General features: G+C 38.6%; 1 protein-coding gene across 1 annotated transcript in view; it reads right to left on the bottom strand.

Annotated features, from left to right (window-relative positions):
* Nucleotides 1–964: 964 nt before the first annotated feature.
* Nucleotides 965–19131, bottom strand: part of TAMM41 (TAM41 mitochondrial translocator assembly and maintenance homolog) — a 25722-nt gene continuing 7555 nt past the window's right edge. The window contains exons 4-8 of the mRNA XM_015824611.1: nt 18169–18319; nt 15457–15602; nt 12844–13009; nt 9496–9558; nt 965–1197 (exon numbers count right to left, since the gene is read on the bottom strand). Of these exons, the coding sequence (XP_015680097.1) occupies nt 1124–1197; nt 9496–9558; nt 12844–13009; nt 15457–15602; nt 18169–18319 (600 nt within the window). The 3' untranslated portion in view covers nt 965–1123. The remainder of the gene's footprint in view (nt 1198–9495; nt 9559–12843; nt 13010–15456; nt 15603–18168; nt 18320–19131) is intronic.

Below are 19131 nucleotides of genomic sequence, written 5' to 3'. Positions count from 1 at the left end.
TTTCATAACTCAAATCCCTCTTTTAATAAAATAATAGTTATATGTCTTTCCTTTTTTCTCCCCCCTCTTGTACCATAGAGTTAGTCTTGACTCCTAATAAGAACATACATTAATCTCTGCAATTTTCCTAACGTGTTTTGGAAATGTTTGCCCTTGCCTTCTTTCTCAAGTTAAGAGAGAAAGTGTGACCCAAAGTTGGCCTTGATGCCTAAGGCAGGATAAAAACTTAGTTTTCCTCGCTCCTAGTCCAATGCCTTATATTTTAGAAAACCAATCCGCAGTTTTCCTTTATGATCCAGTAGTCACAGTTCATTGCGTTGGGTATTGAGGAAGAAAAGCAAGCTAAAATGTTGATGGAATATGATGCTCTTTGATTTTATCTGTTAGGTATTATTGAGCCTGGTTGGGCTACCTGGAGATTGTACAGTCTGACATTAAAAGCATTTTGTGAATTGGTAGTGTAACAGAACTCTTTCATTATATATATATATATATATATCAACTTGTTATTAATCCCAGGAACTCAACAATAACCAGACCTTGTTTTGAAATATGACCTACTCACCAATATTTTGCTGTGAATTATATTGATGTCAACTGTGCCTGGAAAGCACATGTCAAACTTTGACCTTTCTCAAAGTTACTTGATATGTGTGTCTACACAGCAGAAGTGCCAGAAGCAAAAGAATTCAGTGCATTGCTATTCAGTGTTTCTTAAGCTATATGACAAGACCATTACAAGTTCTCGGTAAAGCGAATGATGCAAAAACAGAAGGATGACAAAACTCTTAAACCAAATGTGATTAAAAAAAAAATAAGGCCTTGGAAAGAAGGACATTTTGAAGATGTTACATGCACAACACATGTAAAACAAGCTGTCAGTGAAAAAGTTAGAAAAATGATAAGTATAGGAGAAAATCATTCCAGATAATCTTCAAAGAAGCAGGAAATTTTTTTAATCTTAATCTGTTATCTTCCCTGAAAAATTGTCTGAAAATAAATAATACAACAAAGTTTCTCCAAACTGAAGAAGATGCTTTGTCCTCCAAAGTGATGTAAAAACAGAATTAGAATATCCTTTAGTCACAAGATCAGGTTTTTCAAAGCTTTAACTTCACAGATGTCATGATTTTCTGAACCATCCCTTTGACATTTTGTACATCTTCTTCATGCTGTAGATCAATGATTTTTTCATCCCTTTAAATGAAGAAATATTATGTAAATAATGGATGGAAAATTTAAATGGGCTAGAATTTAATCCCCTACATTCATAAATTTAGCTATGTCAACCTACTGGCTGCTGAGATGCTACATGGGGTACTGAAGCATAAATTCATTAGAGAATTTATTGTGATAATTGATTACAGCAGTTATACAGAGGTAACAAACACTTTTTCTCATTCAAAATTGCTAGGAGTCTTACTATTCAAATGCAAAGTAACAGATTTTTATTTTAAGATACAGTATTATTATCAGGAAGTTGCTTTCCTGGTTTAATTGCTGTTACAAATTATTATAAATTATTATATTTGGTTTTGTGACTTTTCTTGCTTATATTACTAGCATTAATATATATTAAGGAACTTTATATGACACTAAAAAAAAACGCTCTCCTTTTTCATGATCACCCTTGATTCTTATTCTCTGTTAATATCAACTTATACATTAGAAAGCCAAAGAATAACTTTAATCGATTACCCAGGAGTTTTTGTATTCTGGTGTTCTGTATTACCTGGTAAATCACCCTACAATTTCATGGTTAACTCTTTAGCCTATTTGACAAGAGTCATTGGCCCATTAATCTGTTAAAGTACTTCTTAATTCATTTCTGAAAAGGTTAGTTTCTCAGTCTTACCCTGCTGTCTCTCGTGAGTCCAGACTCCAGAGAAGGAGAAGGCAAATCTTCAAGATTTTAGTCAGCTTTTTTGTGTTACTATGTAATTATATAGCATATGTACAGAATTGCCAAAATAGTTCCTTCTTAGTTTTGCATTTTGTCACTTCCTAAGCTTATTGCTATTTTCATTCTATGTAAATGAAACCATTCCCCCATCCTTTGAGGATACATCTAAGTCTAATAGAGCAGTCTGATTCTATTTTTCACTTCCATATAACCTTACAAAGCAGCTGCTGTTTCATTTATTATGTGCCATTAATGCCATATGCATGTAGTACAGAATATTTTGTTCACTTAAAATGAAGCAAAGCAATATTTATTAAAATGAATATAAGCATAGGCCCTAAGCACTATGGAAAGATCCTATTCATACCCCACAAGGGATATCCCTATGGACAGGAATAAATTTTGACCCGTAAATACAACATGACTTATTTGTATTTCTATTCACTTTTGTCCATGCCCTCGATTTTAACTTGAATAACTAATGTTGTAAGCACCATCTGGGGTCTACAGTACATTTAAGTCTTTGACCATTTTGGGAACTCTTTACTAAGACAACAACAGCAATAAAAATTCTGTCTTTTCCATTAGAAGCTTCACTCTTTCTTCCTCTGCCCACCTTGATTTTTACTACTGCAGGTGCCTTAATTTTGATACCTTTCCCACAGTTCTATCTCTAATTGAATGTATACCAAAGTACAAGTAATGTTCAGCACTTCTGGTGAAATTCCAATATTAGGAATGCAGTATTTTTATTTTATTATTAAACTTATATGCCGTTCATCTCGCCAGAGGCGACTTATAATCATTCAATTAAATGTAGTCTAAAACATTAAAACAATAGAGATCTTAAATTTAAATTTTAAAGTTTGGTTAAAATAAAATTGACTGAGAGGGAGGAAGCAAAGTGTGCAAGGGGGGAAGGTGGGGTGTTATCTAATCCATTAGTCACTTCCAAAATGCCACATCATATTGGAGCCCAGGTCAGTTTTAGCACAGCCATGATCTCAAGCCCTTTTGGAAGATCGAAAGAGTAGATGCACTCTTATGTGGGTGCTATGCTGAAATTCCTTGGCAGACGACGTACCCAGCATGCCCTTCAGCCAGCATGGGTGAGGTGGGCTAGTCCCATTGGGGTGAAATGGTTCCTCAGACAACCTGAACTCATGCAATGAACAGCTTTAAAGGTGATAACCAACATCTTGAATTAGATCCAGAAGCAAACTGTTCGCAGAACAGCGGTGTAACATGGGCCACCCTAGTAGCCCCAAGAACTGCATGCGCAACTAGGTTCTGCACCAGCTGAAGCTGACAGATACTGTTCAAGGATAGTTCCAGGTAGAGTACATTGCAGTTCAAGTGTGAGATGATCAGGGCCTGAGTGACTGAGCACAGGGCTCCCGATTCAGAAAAGGGCACAACTGGTGCACAACACAAAGTTCCACAAAGGCTTTCCTAGCCATGACTGCCACCTGCTCAGCAAGCAGAATCCCCAGATTGTGTACCAGGTCTGTCTGGGATAGTATAATCCCATCCAGCACTAAAAATGACCAAGTCCTGGAATTGGAAGCTCCATCCACCTAAAGCCACTTGGTCTATATAATTGTCTACATAACCCTCAGATAGGGAACGTGTCCCCTTTTAGATGCTGCTCTTATAAATGATAATTCCCAATATTGGCTAGTACAAATGGAGAGAGAACCTTGACATTTTAGTTCAGCAAAATGGAAGTTATGGAGTAATTGATTCTAGGCATAAAAACTCACATGGACATCTCTCTCTCTCTCCCCCACACACACCCCTACAAAATAAAGGTTAACTTCTATATACAACTAGCAAATGTCTGGGCAAATATCTGTGTATAAGGGAAAAATAAAGATTATTTCAGAACAAAAAAATACAATTGAGAAATAGAACAAAAAGAAAGCAACCTCTTCTAACAAGGAGAACTGCATGTGTTCAGGGGGCAATGTTGAAAAAAGGCAAAATGGAATAAAATACTATGAAAGAAGACATAACTGGCTGATTTACAGTCTAAGCAAGAGCACTCTGAAGGACAATATTTCATTACAGACCCTGTTGTAGTGTTTAGTTCCAAGTTAGTGAATTTTCCTCACTATGGCTATCACTATGTATATTGTACTGCTAAAGATGGATTTAGAAATGTGAATTATAGCCAAACAACCATAACATGTACTAAGCTGCAGGCAAGATCAGTGTTATTGTGCTTATGTGACAAAGGAGAAAGAGTCTAGAATCTCACTGGCCTAATATAGCTTAAGGTTCCTGGATTCTGATTGCATTCTAAAAAAGTTGGTAGAGTATCTTCCTGTGTATGTTTTCTCAAAAATTATTTGTCCAAGGACAGATGAGCCATGCAAGGCTACACAACTTCTCCAGGTGTCCAAGATTCCCCTCATCCAGGTAGGGCATACATTACAGGTTTAGATGTTGAAAGAATGCCTAGATTCTAGCCTGCCTGCTGTTGGATACCAGTGTTGTTTTAGGAGCTAACCCTGCCTGTTCAACCAGTATATTTGTCAGTAAATATTATAAACTATTCAGGAATCCCCTCAAGGAAACCAAGCCCATCAGAGGCACCTTTTAGAAGTTTCAGATAAAAATAAACCCTCTTCTCAGTTAATGAAGTGCAGCAGGACTGCAGGTAGCTTTTTCCCTGATGTTGATGCAGCTACTGTTTTGCATTTGGACAGTGCAAAATATATCTTATGGAAGGTTTCCACTTCAGGTAGGACTGAAGGCCACCTGGTATTGCCTCATATAGACACATCCTTTGCTTTATGCATGAATAGGCTATCATGGGGTTTGGCCACCAGACAAGCTTTTAATACCTGAAGAATATATGTAATTATTTTGTAACTTCTAATGCTCAGAGTAATATACAAAACAACATCTTTTATCCAATACTTTATATGACACACTACGTAATTTAAATTGTATTATGCTGAAATTTGTTGTGACAGTTCAGTTAGTTCGATTCTTTTCCTTCAAGTCCTTTGACCTCTTCATCTGAATTGTTATTTAGGGAAGAGGACATCAATCCTCAGAACTCATGAAGTAGAGAACTCCACCTTTCAGAAGAGAAAGATATTAGATACGTGACACCCACAATACCTTTGGGTGGACGCTTCTGAAGTAATTTTGCAGAATCTCTTTCATAAAATGGGAGAGGTCACAAACTAGATGTACAAGAATGGCACTAAGCCAACGAAAAAGAATAAATAAAATAAAAAAACTAGACAAGGTTGCTTCTGATGTTATCCCGAATATAGAAGCATTTCTTCTTCAATACTGGTGCTATATTCGGGATAACATCAGAAACAACCTTGTCTAGATTTTTTATCTAGACAAATATATTTATTTATAGTTATATTTATATATGAAGATATACATATACACTTTTGTGTATATGTGTATGTGTGCATTTACAAATGCATATCTGTCCACTTCTCCTCCTAACCCCCTTGCTCCCACACACATACTCAAGATCCATAGGACTGTATGCTTTTCACAAAAAGCTATACCTGACACAAGATCATTACTGCAAATATAAGAAAGCTTATTTTATTTCACATAAGGTTGCCAAATGTATTCTTTTTTTGTGAAATATCTAAATTGCAAGCATTTCAGAGCCTTATATGCCATAAGAGCAAGAAGAAAAATAAATCAATGGATGATGCCATTTCTAATAGAAACCAGACCCCAAGTCTTGTTACAGATTTTAGAAAACATACAGCCTTTTTTTCTTGAAGAGCTAAATAGGACTTCTAAAAGTAAACAAAATAATAGGGATCAAGCTAGTTTAAAGCCACATGGGCTGTGCAAGATGAAAGGAAATCCTGTTAAATGGTTGAAGGCCTTTGTATTTTTTACCATTGTTTGTAAGCAGAACCTGCCAGCTACATAATAAATCCTAGATCAGGGGTGTCAAAACTACCGGCCCATGGGCCGGATGCATCATAGTGAAACCGCACCCACCCTATTGCCGGCAATGGCAAAAAAGTCACGACACGTCACATGACATTGCGAATTTAACACCCCTGCCCTAGATGGTGTGTATGCAATGCAGAACTTAGCAAGGACCATTTTACTTGTTCTTCCAGGTTTATAAATCCAGGTATTTGACTGAAAGAGGTAACTGCTGCATGGCAACCCATCAACATTTAACATTTACAACCTAGCAGGATCTAATTACCAACCACATTCAGAATCCTGCTGAGATTTTGGTAGCTGGTGAGACTAGAGAGGTGAAAGGCAAATTACTAACGTAATGTCTGGCCTGAAGATACTGCCTCAAGCCTGCTGCCATTAAAATCTGAATAAAGTCTGTGTGGGAAAGAGGAAAAGGGGTGTAGGAGATGGGTGGATAATGTAACATGAAAAATAATAGTCATGCAGGTCTGTGCTAGTTCAAAGCCTCATTAGAAGAATTACAGCTGTAACAAGAGAAGGATGGCTAAGTGGTTAAACCTGTATCTCTGTTCATAGCAAAATATATGAAAAACACCCACACAACAGTCAAACTTAATTGGGCTTATATCTTAAAACATCTGCTGCACTGCTACAGTCACTGCATTGATGCAGAGAGGCCATTCAACTTATCAGTAAATCAGAATAAGTTAACTATCCAGATTCAGGTTATACAGGGATTCCTACCAATTAACAAGCTTTGACCACAGGGCGAATGCTCCATTATGCAGGTTCTAGGAACTGGCTGAAGTGGCAGACATGGGAAGAATTATCTCAACTGAGATCAGTTCATCACAGAAAGCACTGCAGACTATTAGAAACTTGACAAAAAAGGTTTCATAATATTCATAAACCCGGAAAAGAAAGCAATAAAAAAGCACAACACTCTCATTTTTATATGCTTCCTTTCTTTGTTGATAAAATTAAGGATGACAGTAAAACATGTAAAAAAAACTAACTTCTACATGGACATACAGTGAAGAAAGAAAAATATTTTATCCCAACAAAAATATAATACTGAAAACATTCAAGTCCTCTCAAAGCAGGGCTGTATCTTTAATATTTCTAGAAAAAGCAATGCCATGTCTTGCTTTCCCAGGCATCTCGCGCTCCCAGTAAGATGTAGACTGACTTACCTCTTAATCTATGGCCATTATATTTCTTTCTTTCTATCAGTTATTGCTAATGACTGGAAAATAGCTCAGGATTTCGATGTTAAATGAAACTGTCCTACCCATTACAGAGGGGACAGGGGAAATGCAAAACCGTGACTGTGTTATTGGCAGCAGACCCCATTCTCCTCATGGGAAGCTCTAACTTCAATTCCATGGAAAACGTTACAGCTGGGAAAGTATTGCAGTTCTGTGATTAAAAAATATTTGTATATATAAGTTTCAAATTCAGTCTCTGCAAAGAGTTGGAAATGACTCCAATCTCAGCAGACAACAGTTTTCTATAAGCTTAGATTTTAAGAAAGTTTTGCAAAATGTTTTTTTAAACATTTTGCCCAAATTATACTAGGAACATATGTCATACTGTCAGCAATATGTGGTTTTACTACCACAAACTGTTGAAACATTACCACTTTCACTGCTCTAATAAACATAGCTGCCATCATAAAGTTTAGGCACAGTTTTAGGAGTGTTCTATCTAGAGAAGGCTTGAAAAACCCACATCAACAAGCAACATACAAAAGCAAAAAACAAAGCCAACTAAAATAACTGCAATTAAAGCTATGAGTTAAGTGTTGTTTAATACTTGAAGTACTTTTTAGAACTACATTAGATTACACAGTGCCTAGCTTAATAACTCATTAACTCATACGACCTATCACCTTAACCAATAAACACAGAATTATTTTTCAGTAGTCCAATAACACACAGCAGCTTTGTTAACAGAGAGAAAGAAAGGCCCCAAAACTGAGATATTAGAATGGGGACTCTCAATGGCAGGTAATAATTGCTTATTGCCTGCTTGGTACCCAGTACTACTGTGTTTCCCCGAAAATAAGACCCGGTCTTAATATTGTTTTGGCCTCCAAAAGAGGCACTAGGTCTTATTTTCGGGGTAGGTTTTATTTTTCCTTTCCCTGATAACTGTTTTGCCCTGTGGTGGCACCCTCCCCACGCCACCCCACTTGTTATGCGATCGCTTTCTGCTGCTCGCAGCAGGGCAGGATGCTACATGATGCATCACGCCAGTACCGCTACCGGTAACACAAGGCTTGGCTGGTGGGGAGGGGGAAATCTGCCTCACGCACTGTACTTACTGGTACCATGCTGCAGGCTCCCACACCGCAGCCAGACTTCCCACTTGTTCTGCGGCCGTTTTAATAGTAGGTCGCTCGCGGAAGGATGGTGCCGCTTCTGCAAGGCTTGACAGGTGGGAGATCTCCCCTACATGCTCTGCTTACTGGTACCTTGCCGTGGGAGCAAGGACTTCCATGCTGCCCCCCTTCTGCGGCTGCATTTGGCCGCTCGCGGCAGGATGGTGCCACTGCCGCAAGGCTTGGCAGGTCAGGGGGAGCTGCCCCATGTGCCTGCACCCGTTTAGGTGTGGAGCCTCTGTAGCCACTACTGCCTTTTGGCCCTGGTCAACTTCTCTGCCAGGAACCTGGAGCCCAATGTCAATCTCAGCCAGGTGGGGCAGAAGTGTCTGGATGGCTGGGAGTTCAGTCGAGAGTACTATCAGTACTGTAAGACAACATCATTGTCACCGAGGTAGGCAGGTGCATGCTGATTTTTAGGGCGGGAGGAGGGGGAAAGGAAGGGGTCTGGCAGCGTGACGGTCTCCCAAGAAATGAAGATCAATCGGGCATGGAAGATGATAGCTTAGGAGCAAAACTCAGATTCAGTCCCCGCACAGCCCGAAATTTGCTGGGTGACTTCGAGACTGCTTCTCAGGGCAGATCTGAGTGCGTTAAAGAGGCGACAGGCAGGCAGGGCAAATGCAGAATGGGCCCAGCTGCCAAGGAATGGTTGAGGCAGAAGCTGGGTTGCTCTGAAGAAGCTCCGCGGACAAGCAGAGTCCTGATCATTGCGGGGCTTCATTTCCAAAGACCCTCTGCATATGCTCCAGATAAACCGAGATCTGGGACTGAAAACGTAGTACCGGGAGCGAAGGGCTGTTCAAAGGAGGAGGAAGAAGGAGAAAATGGGAGAAGCCGAACAGGTGAGGCGCGACGGGTGTCGGGACATGGTAGGCCTGGCTGCAGGGGCCCTTCAGCAAGGTAAGCGGTTGCAGGGTGCATACGGCAGCTTCTCCTGCCTCCCCCATGCTTTGTGTCTAGCAACCAACGGTGTGAAGGAATGGGCGGGTGGCTTAAGTAGAGCTTATTTTGGGAGTAGGGCTTATATTAGGCCCAAGCCCAAAAATCAAGCTAGGTCTTATTTTCGGGGCAGGTCTTATTTTCGGGGAAACATGGTAGTCAGGTTTGGAAGGTGCAGAAAACAACAGCTACAGTATTAGCATTTTAAACAATTTGAATCATTGGTCTCTATTGATAATTTTTTTTATTCATTTTTCAGCCTTTTCTTTTGTAAAAAACACTTTTGTATGTTCGAATGCAAGATTTATCTGGAAAAACACTGCACGCAAGTTCTTACCAGCTGTTAGGGTGGTTTTAGCACTCTGAATTAGGCTGGACAATCCCACAATTCTTGAAATACCTGGGGGGGGGAAGAGGAGGAGGAGGCATGGAGAGAAGGAGAAAATAAACAGATGTTATTCTTGGGATTATTTTTTTTTAAAAGGGGTTAAACATTAAATATTCTAGAAACACATTAAACCACATTTGGCAGAATAACCAGGTGATTATCCCACCAAACACTGTATATTTTTATTTTGTTGGGGAGATTCACATGTTTACTCCAATATTTTTAATATATTACACATTATAATAAACGAATATTCAATTACTGCTCTGTGTAATGAAGTGATCTTCGCAAATAAAATTCAAGTTTTGCCCTGCAGCCAATCACAGCTATTTTCTATTTCTGATGAAATTGTTAACCATAACTTGTTATTAATTTGAAGTATTACGAGGCATGTTCTTCCCTAAGAGATCCTAGAGTAGTATATGGTTAAAAAACACTATATAGCAGCAAAGAAATAGAGAAAACTCTCTTTGGTCATTCAGTAGCCTTTGGGATTGTTATAGCCCCATGTTTGATAGTCATGGTCAAGTTGCCTCATAAGAACAGCAACGGGCTTCACTTTCCTTAATAGGAACTCATTGCATTTTACCAGCTAAAATTGCTCTCACCTGGAGGGTCTTGTGGTGGCCTGCTCGGATGGCTAATGAGAAAAAAGAAATAGAGCCAAACGTGGCAGTAAAAACCACTAAATCCCAACGGCCAAGCTCCTGCCGGTACAGGATTAGGGAAAAACTAACAGCCTGCAGGCCTGGGCCTGTTTCCTTTGACTCCAAACAAGATTAGCTCATCTAACCGCTCAAGCCCTCAACAGCACCGCATAGATAGCATAAAAAAATGCAGAAAACATGAAAGGACAAAGATGCAGGGAAGAATCTTGTGGGAACAGTGGTCTACTCAGGAGTTACTATTATTCCTAAGGAGCTCTGCACTCTAAGCAAGAATCATACACCTCAGCTGGGCTTGAAATAGTATAAAAAGCTATCCATTGAGACAGTGAACATCAGTTGGTGGTCTTGTCTTTACCTTCCTTGAATGCTGATTCAAATCACACATCTGGACCACTGAAGCTTGGTTTGACTAGCTTCTCTATTTTGACTATAGTGTGCTTAATCCCTCTGGCCAGAATCTATTTACTGTTCTATTTTAGAATTCCAAATTACAACACCTCCCAACCCCAGCATAAAGGCAATCTAATAAATGACAGCGGCCTTTACATCAAAGTTACCCAGAAAGGCAGAAAAAACAGGCTAGCAATGATTTTTGTATTAAGTCCTTTTCAGAAAAGGGTTCATGAAAGTTCATTTAAGAATCCTGAAACTGAACCAAAGGAGCTTTTTCCAAAAGGCAACTGGACTTTCTTGGATTTTTTTCTTATCTAAGAAGCTTCTTCAGTTCTGAACTGAAGCAAAATTTTTCAAAGAAAAAAACTAAGGAAGTCCAGTTGCCTTTTGGAAAAAGCACTTTTGGGACAACCATGTCCTGGATGATTGAGAATCTTCAGACACCTGAAACTGAACAATTTCCCCCCAAAGGAGACGTGTGTGACTGGATGAATGCTGTGATAGTCATCAGGATCAAGCAAATATTTCTCAGTCAGAGAAACTGGGGGCCATTGCTGTCAAACTGGCAGCAATTACTTGTAGGACCCACCCAGAAATCCCCTTCAGCTGAAACTAATTATAGTTTAATTAGTTAATCTAATTAGTCAAGAGAGTAAGAGGCAGACAGATATCTGATTAAACTTTTCCAAGCAAATTGTTCACCTCTTTGCCCTATATTAATAGAAACCATTTAATATAACCAGACTACATGGTTTGCTGGTGATCTTCCTGACAACTATGGCTGTGTTGCTTTGCAAACACCACAGTTATAGTATTTAAGATAGTGAGAAATTTAGGCTGAGAGCTGGAATTCTAAGTCCGTCACTGGACATAACTAAATCCCAAAGTCAGCCCACAAATTCAACCCTGAGGAGCTATGGGTTATTGGCTAAGACCCAATGAACAGTGAATGGGACATATCCAGTGATAGTTCTGCATATTATATAATAAGTGACTTTTGAGCCAAATCCCTTGAAATAGGGATTATTTTTTACAATAAAAGAGTTACCAAACTCAGGTTTCTAAAGAACCAGCATGTTGCCAAAAATAAGAATTCATATACTTTCAAGCACAGTGGTGTATTGTCAGGGAAAAATTGTTAAAGAGAAACAAGAGAGAACACACAACAAAATTCTCACTTTAGGATCCAGAGGTTTATTTAAATTTGACACACAGATTCAATTCTTACATTTCAACAACCTATTGCAATAAGGACCAAGTGGACTAGCGGTCATTAAGTATGACAGCTGGGCCAAGAGGCAACACCCAAATCTTTCAAGCAGGTTTTGTACCTTAGCATTGTGCCCACCTCTAGTATTCTGGTGCCACCCAGTAGCCATCCCACTTCCATCCTAGTATGTTCATAGTATGTTTAGGTGTGTGTCACGTATGTGTTTCACTTTGAGAGCGGGCAACTAAATTTCATTTTTGATGTGTGCCGTTGTGCCCACAGTAAAAAAAAAAATGACAATAAAGGTTATTTTATCTTATCTATCTTTTCTTGTTAAACACATCATCACATTTCTCGGATTTCTCCTTTGGGTCACCTCCCTGTTCTTGGAACTCATAGGGATAATTAATTTTTCCTTTTACAGTATATAGACTTATCAGAACATTAACATGGTAGGTAATCATTTTGTGTATTTAATAGACGAGTGAGATCATTCAAGTATGTTCATAATCCCGCCCCCAGGCACAAAGCTGGAAGTTCTAAGTACTTTATGGACACAACTAGCTCCCGGGTTCAGCCCACAAGTTCTGCCTGAGGAGCTGTAGTTTATTCAGGTGGCCATTGGCCAAGGCCCAATGAATGGTGCAACCAATGAATGGGACACAGCCAGTGATAGTTCTGCGTGTTCTATGGTAAGTGGTTCGTGAGCCAAATAACCCGAAAGAGGGAATCTGGAAGTAGAAATTGTAGGAAAAATATATGGAGAGAAGCTTGTTAGGCATGACTAAGCTTTGGCATAAGAGCACAGCATTTTGAATTAGTCTTTAGAGATTCTAAAATGGTCTGATACAAAAAGTATCAATTACATCATCAGCTTTGATACCACTGCTCATTTCCAGCCACATAGGGTTTTTTTTTTTATAAAAAAAATACACATCAAAGTTTAAAAACTATGCATTCTGAAACTACTATATACAAGACTGATTCTAAAACATTCATTTCTGCAAATGAATTATTAAAACCTACCTTGGTGTACCACAAATCTACAGTCAGGGTCATGGGCGATTTGTAATAAAATTTCTTCCACATCTCTGTTCTTCCCTGGAGGATCCTTGATAGAAGTTATTTTTTGCTGTAGGGTTCTTGGTAAAGCCATAAGTTGTGCAAACTGACCTTCTGGACTTTTATCTATCTAAAGATAAAAAAAGAAGCAGACATAGCTTGTTTTCCTTTAACAACAACATTGAGAATTAGCAGCCCCATCTTAAACCAAGTTGCCAGCTCACACAGGTTGTGTGCATGGAGCACTGAATTTCCTTCATGGTCCATTCATCGCATAAAAGGGCACAATGTACTATGAATATTGGTACATCCAGCCCAGTAGGAGCTGATTGATTTGACTCAAAATTGTATCTGCATTTTGAGCTAGGTCTTCATTGCCATCTGAAATTTGATGTTTTAAATATGAGACTCCAATGACTGGACCTGGGTTGTCTGCATTCAGAAATTTACTTATTTAAAGAACTTACATGGCTACCTATCTTACTAAATGAACTTAGGCTGCAACTGGTAAAAACATAAAAACACTTTCCTACTTTTCCCACCAAGGCATCAGATTCACCCATTTTTGTCCTAAGACTTTTTAAATTTTAACAAAATATAAAATACAAGGGAAAAAAAGGAAAAAGTGGGTAAGGGAAGAAACAAAATTGGGGTTGTAGAAAAAGAGAAGAAAAATATAGAAAAAGAGTAACTTCTGATTTTCTTCAGTACAGATAAAAGCATAAAATACATAAAATGATCTTAACGTTAACCATAATACATAGTACTTCTATAATCACAAACAGTTCTATCAAATCCTACAGTTAAAATTTCATCTTTCATTTTCAAGCAAAAAGTCCAAAAGTGATTTCCAAGTAGATATAAACCTAGGCAAAGTCTTTTCTTTAATCAAAGCCATCAGTTTTGCCATCTCTGCCAAATCCATTAACTTCACAATTCTGGGAATGTGTAACTCTTTCCATTTCCATACATATGAAAGTCTCACTGCCACATTAGAATCACCTATATAACTGACTCCCTGGCTCAACCCCATTCTAGTGCTATGCTCGGAGAAATAGCTAAGTCTTCCTGGCCTTCCAAAAGGCTAAATGATTAGGGAGACTTGAATTTCAGATGGAAGACTATTCTAAAGGGTTAGGTGGCTATGGAGAAGGGATGAGTCCAAGATAGTACCAGATGACAACTTCTGAGGAAAGGGACATGGAATGAGCTCACTCTATTTGGTTTCTTCTCTTCCAGACTCTTCTAGCCTTCAGGCAGTGAGCAAACACCTGAACATCATCACTTGCCTGGTGTGAAGTTGAAATATGTAACAATATCATCATCATACTGAGGATACTGGACCTATCAAATGACTCCATCCACTGGTTTCATGTAGATGTTACCTTGGAGCGGAGACAGACTGGAGCCTGAGGCACCCCACATAAAAGCCTAGGGCTGGATCTCTCTTTGCCATCAACATTTCCTGGCAATAGCCATGGAAGAAGGAGAACCTCTTCAAAACGGTGCCCCCCACTTCTAATCACCTCAGATGGTCCAGAAGCATACCATGGTTGATGGTATTGAAAGCTGTTGAAAGAAGGGCCAGGATGGGTGCATCACCCCAATCCTTTCAGAGGTCATCCACCTACATGGTTATCTACAAACCTATAGCCTCTGGGTAAGCAGAGAAAAAGATACATGATATGACAGGACAAATGAAGAGACTGTAAACAAAGGAAAATCTTAACTCTTAAGCAGATAGCCTTGGTCAATTTATAAACAGATCTTCAAAGACTGGTTTAAACATTTATAATTCAGACAGAGCTTTTTCCAATTTTGAGCAAATAATTATATCCTATTTTCTATAATCTATAATCTGCAACAGAACCATCAGGTTAAAATCTTTGCTAAATATCATCATGCAGTTGTCATTTATAGCAAAAATGCCACTCTGTTTCCAATAATTGGTCCAATAATCTGAGCAAACCCAATAAATTCATGAAACATGATTTATCTGATAAGTTAAATTTCGCTATATGAAACTTGGATTTATTTAGTCTTTGGTTAATTTGTTATAGATCTTTACCAAATATATTATCCTCATTGCTTATCTGGATTAATCATTTTTCCTAAAAACTACTGTAAATTAAACCAGGATTCATGCATCCAAGAAAGCAGAATGTAACACAGTGGTATTTTTTAAACACATTTCTGTGTGTGTGTCCAGAGTCAGGCTTGACTCCTATCAACTATCTGGACAACTGCACACAGTTTTTTGGAAGCGTTTTGTCAGTTTTCTTCCTAGGACTGAGGCAGAATGATTGCCCCAAAGTTACCTGCTAGAAGTCTGGTCTCCCTTTTCTACCTTAGTGCCTTTAACTATAACACCAAATTGAATCTCTTGAATACAACCAGACTTAGATTAACAGAATTACATTAACAGAATTACAGAATTACAATGCCTTATTCTTCCAGATTTCTTAAGTAATCAAGACTCCTGGACATGCCATGCTATGGGTGGCTTTTTATTTAACATATCACACAACTATGCAAAATAGTTTACATTTAAAAAAAAAGCAACAGGGACCTGCTTACCTCTAATATGCCCAGCTGATGCTTGTATATCACTTGAGGGCTATCTTGCAAAATGTGCCTATAGAGCTTCTGAAAATGTATCATGTTTGGTTTCACTATGTTCATAACCTTTGATTTATCTTCTCCAATGAGCATTCTGAAATCGCCTAAAGCAAAGTCAGATTATCAATATTTATATAGAAAAGCTATTTATAGAAATGTAGTTTGCCTTACAGTTAGCAAGATTTCTAATACTAGCTGCAAACTGAGATTTATAGTCTTATCCTTAGTAATTATTACAGTAAAGCAGGGGTGGGGAACTATGGCTCCTTTATGACTTATGGACTTCAACTCCCAGAATCCCTGAGTCAGCCATGTCCTTGAGCCAGAAGACCCCACTTAAAATCACTAAGTTGTGAGTCCCACACTGTGGCTTTGGAACACCTATTAGCATAGTTTATCTCCCAGATGTATTGTTTTTTTTTAAAAGTCCATCAAACACAGTAAGAACTACTTTTAGGAAAAATGCAGCTTAGGAAACTGCAGGCAGAATATTAACTGCATTTGAATTCCTCAAGAGAGCCTTGGTCAATTGGAAAAGTCATGGTGAGATGGCCTATGTCAGGGGTGTCAAACTGCCGGCCTGCGGGCTGGTTGCATCATACGGAGGCCGTACCCACCCCAGCTCCGGCAATGAAAAAAAAGTCACAATACGTCATGACACCCATGGCCTATGCGATAAAGAGAAAGACCACATTCCTATAACACCTACCAGCCTCTTCTCTAGACACATTACATTTTAACTGCCATCCTCCCCACACAGGTCAGGTATGTGGGCTGAGGATGTTGGGGTTTGTGGTCCAACAAAACATGGAAGTTTTGGGGTTGGGGCAAACTGATCTTATCAGAACGCCAGTGCCATTTTCCCCTTAAACACATTTAAAGACATTGCAGTTTGAGCATTTGTTTCAGCCAGCAGGATATGCCTTGAGCTCTCCTGAAACAAAGTCATCTGCCTGATCTGATAGGAAGAAATTCTAAAGAAGGTTTGAAGGTCCCCACCACCACCATATCCCAACATAATATACTCACTAGTTTGGAGTGCAAGAGCTTTCTTTGCAATTCCTGGGCTATTGAATTAAGAAGCTTCCATTGTAAAATACTCCCTTTAACACTCAAATGTATTACATTGAACAAAAATCTAAACATTCAACTACTTTACGCTGAAAATCAGATATGAAAGTATTTAAGAAATAAAGTAATATTGGTGCTTTCTAGCTGATAGGATACAGGCAACAAGAGACCCTCACTTGTAGAAAATAAAAGCACGCTAAGCGCAAAAGTGGGTTATGGCTGTGCACACTGGCAATATGCCCAAATTGTCCTTATTACTATGATGTGTGTGACAAATATCACATTACAGCCAATGAAACCATGCAGGGAAGCTGAGATGTAGACTAGGCTACAATGAATACAGAAAACATTTGGACTTTGGTGGTTGTGTATGAAGGTAGGAACCCATATGCTGGGGTTCCTTAATCTTGTGTTAAGTCCTGATAGGAATAATGAAAAAACCAGTGATGAGTTTGAGGAAAAGTGTGCAACTTTCTGAATAAATGTGATGGAGAAAAATTAGTCTGTTAGGTCACATAAATGCATAAGTGAGAGAACATTTGATGGTCCAAGAATAAGAATAGTGATGATAAACATCTTTTTAAAATAGATGATTGAAGTATATGTCTATTTGTAAATAGACATATGTTAAAGCAAAGAATCTAAAAGTACAAACAACCTGATAATTTATAAAAATATAAACTGACAGAAGCAGTAAAAGTTAAAAGGGCATTTTCAATGTGGGATACAATCTTATTTGGCAGATCTTGGGGGAAAAATAGTGAAGAAGAGAAAAATGGAAGAATCAAGAATCATAGGGTTGGAAGGGATCTTGAAGGTCATGTATCTAACCCCCTGACCAGTGCAAGAATCTTCATAACTTCCTGGACAAAGACTGTTTAATCTTTTCTTGAGAAACTACAAATTTAGGAGTTTAGGAATGGCCTACAAATTTAGGTCATTCCACTACTTAAAAGCTCTCACATCAGGAAAGTTTCCTTATTTCAAGTCTCAATTGAAATCAATCTCTCTCAATTCAGCCTCTATTCTTTGGTTCTTGTAAAAGTAGAAGGCATGCAAGAAGGAAAAAGATGAGTCCTGCATTTTCAGAGTGGAATGAATGGAAACTGGACAGCGTAAAAAAAAAAAAGTGGAAACTGCTTGGAATAGAATATGTTACAGAATATTACGGAAATATGAGGAGTTACATTAATGGGAAATATGGAAAAGGATGATGAAGCAAAGACACCTATGAATGAAGAAAAATATGCATATTAGAGAATACTGAAAAAAGGAGGATGAGAGAAAGTTATAGTAATACGTTAACGCATAGAAAGGGGGAAAAATTGTAGAGAATGTAGGCAGAGAAGGGCTACAAAAAAAAGAGCAAATGCAAAGAAAAATGCCAAAGGAGTATCCAGCCAAGTGAATAGAACTAAAAGTAACTGAAGCTCATACATATGAAAGATCCAGAGCACTTCTTCCTAATAGTTTGCCAAATATGCTGAGCCATCTATCATGCTAGGAAACATAAGTAAAGTTGGTCCACATCTTTCATTAACATTTACTATCTTATTTTTTTTTAAATCAATTATTGAACAATGTAAAAGCCATACTCACCACAGTACGACAATCCAGCAATCTTCATATAAAGATCTTCTTCAGAGAAACTTTCCGGCAACATGAGAAAGGCTGCCATGACAGCACTCTTCAAATTACTGGACAGGGCTTCTTGCAACTTAACATTCTCATTCTGAGCCAGAATTTTCACCTGTAATTAGTTGGAAAATTTTGGTTATCAAATAAGAGGGAAAATGATCAACAAGCCATTCATTAGAACAATCCTCTAAACCAGGCAGGTCAAACTGCCAGCCCGCAGGCCGGATGCGTCACGCCGAAAATGTGCCCACTCCATTGCGATGTCACGCAACGTCGTGAGTTTGAGATGCCTGCTCTAAAGGTTGTTTAAGGCAGAGGTTCCTAACCTTTTGGGCACCAGGGACCGATTCCGTGGAGAAAGGTTTTTCCACGGACCGGAGGGTGTGTGGTTTTGTGTGCAGCCTGCATCTCATGGATCGGGCTTTGCTTGTTTGTACGGACTAGTTGCTGGCATGCCACAGCCCGGTACCGGTCCACAGACCGGGGGTTGGGGACCCCTGGTTTAAGGGATATCTTCAGAAATTGAAGCAAATAAGTAAACAAAAAAACAGGCCCTCATCCTGAAAGCAAAAAGCTTTCCTTAGTTTAATTAAAAGGTGGGAACAGAAGGTCTATGAAACACAGCCACAATGATAATGGCCTTTGAAACCAAGGAAATGTCAATTTTTTATGAAATGATATAGAAAAATCTATAGCAGCATAATAACAGTTTATGTTTTTAAAGCTATTTTTTCAATCATAGAACTTTGCCATTTCTGTTTCAACACACATCTTCTGAGGCAGTTTCAAGCAGAAAAAAAAAGTACAATCTTGTTATGTGTGTTCATGGAAGATGACTTCTCTTACTAGGTAGATCTGACCAATATGTTGCAAGAACAAGCATTGCCTCTAACATGATCACCATTTGCTCAAAAGAAAAAAAAA

Source organism: Protobothrops mucrosquamatus, unplaced genomic scaffold (assembly GCF_001527695.2).
Source record: "Protobothrops mucrosquamatus isolate PMUCROS unplaced genomic scaffold, P.Mucros_1.0 scaffold2292, whole genome shotgun sequence".
Classification (NCBI taxonomy): Eukaryota; Metazoa; Chordata; class Lepidosauria; order Squamata; family Viperidae; genus Protobothrops; species Protobothrops mucrosquamatus.
This window is presented reverse-complemented; position numbering and strand designations above follow the sequence as displayed.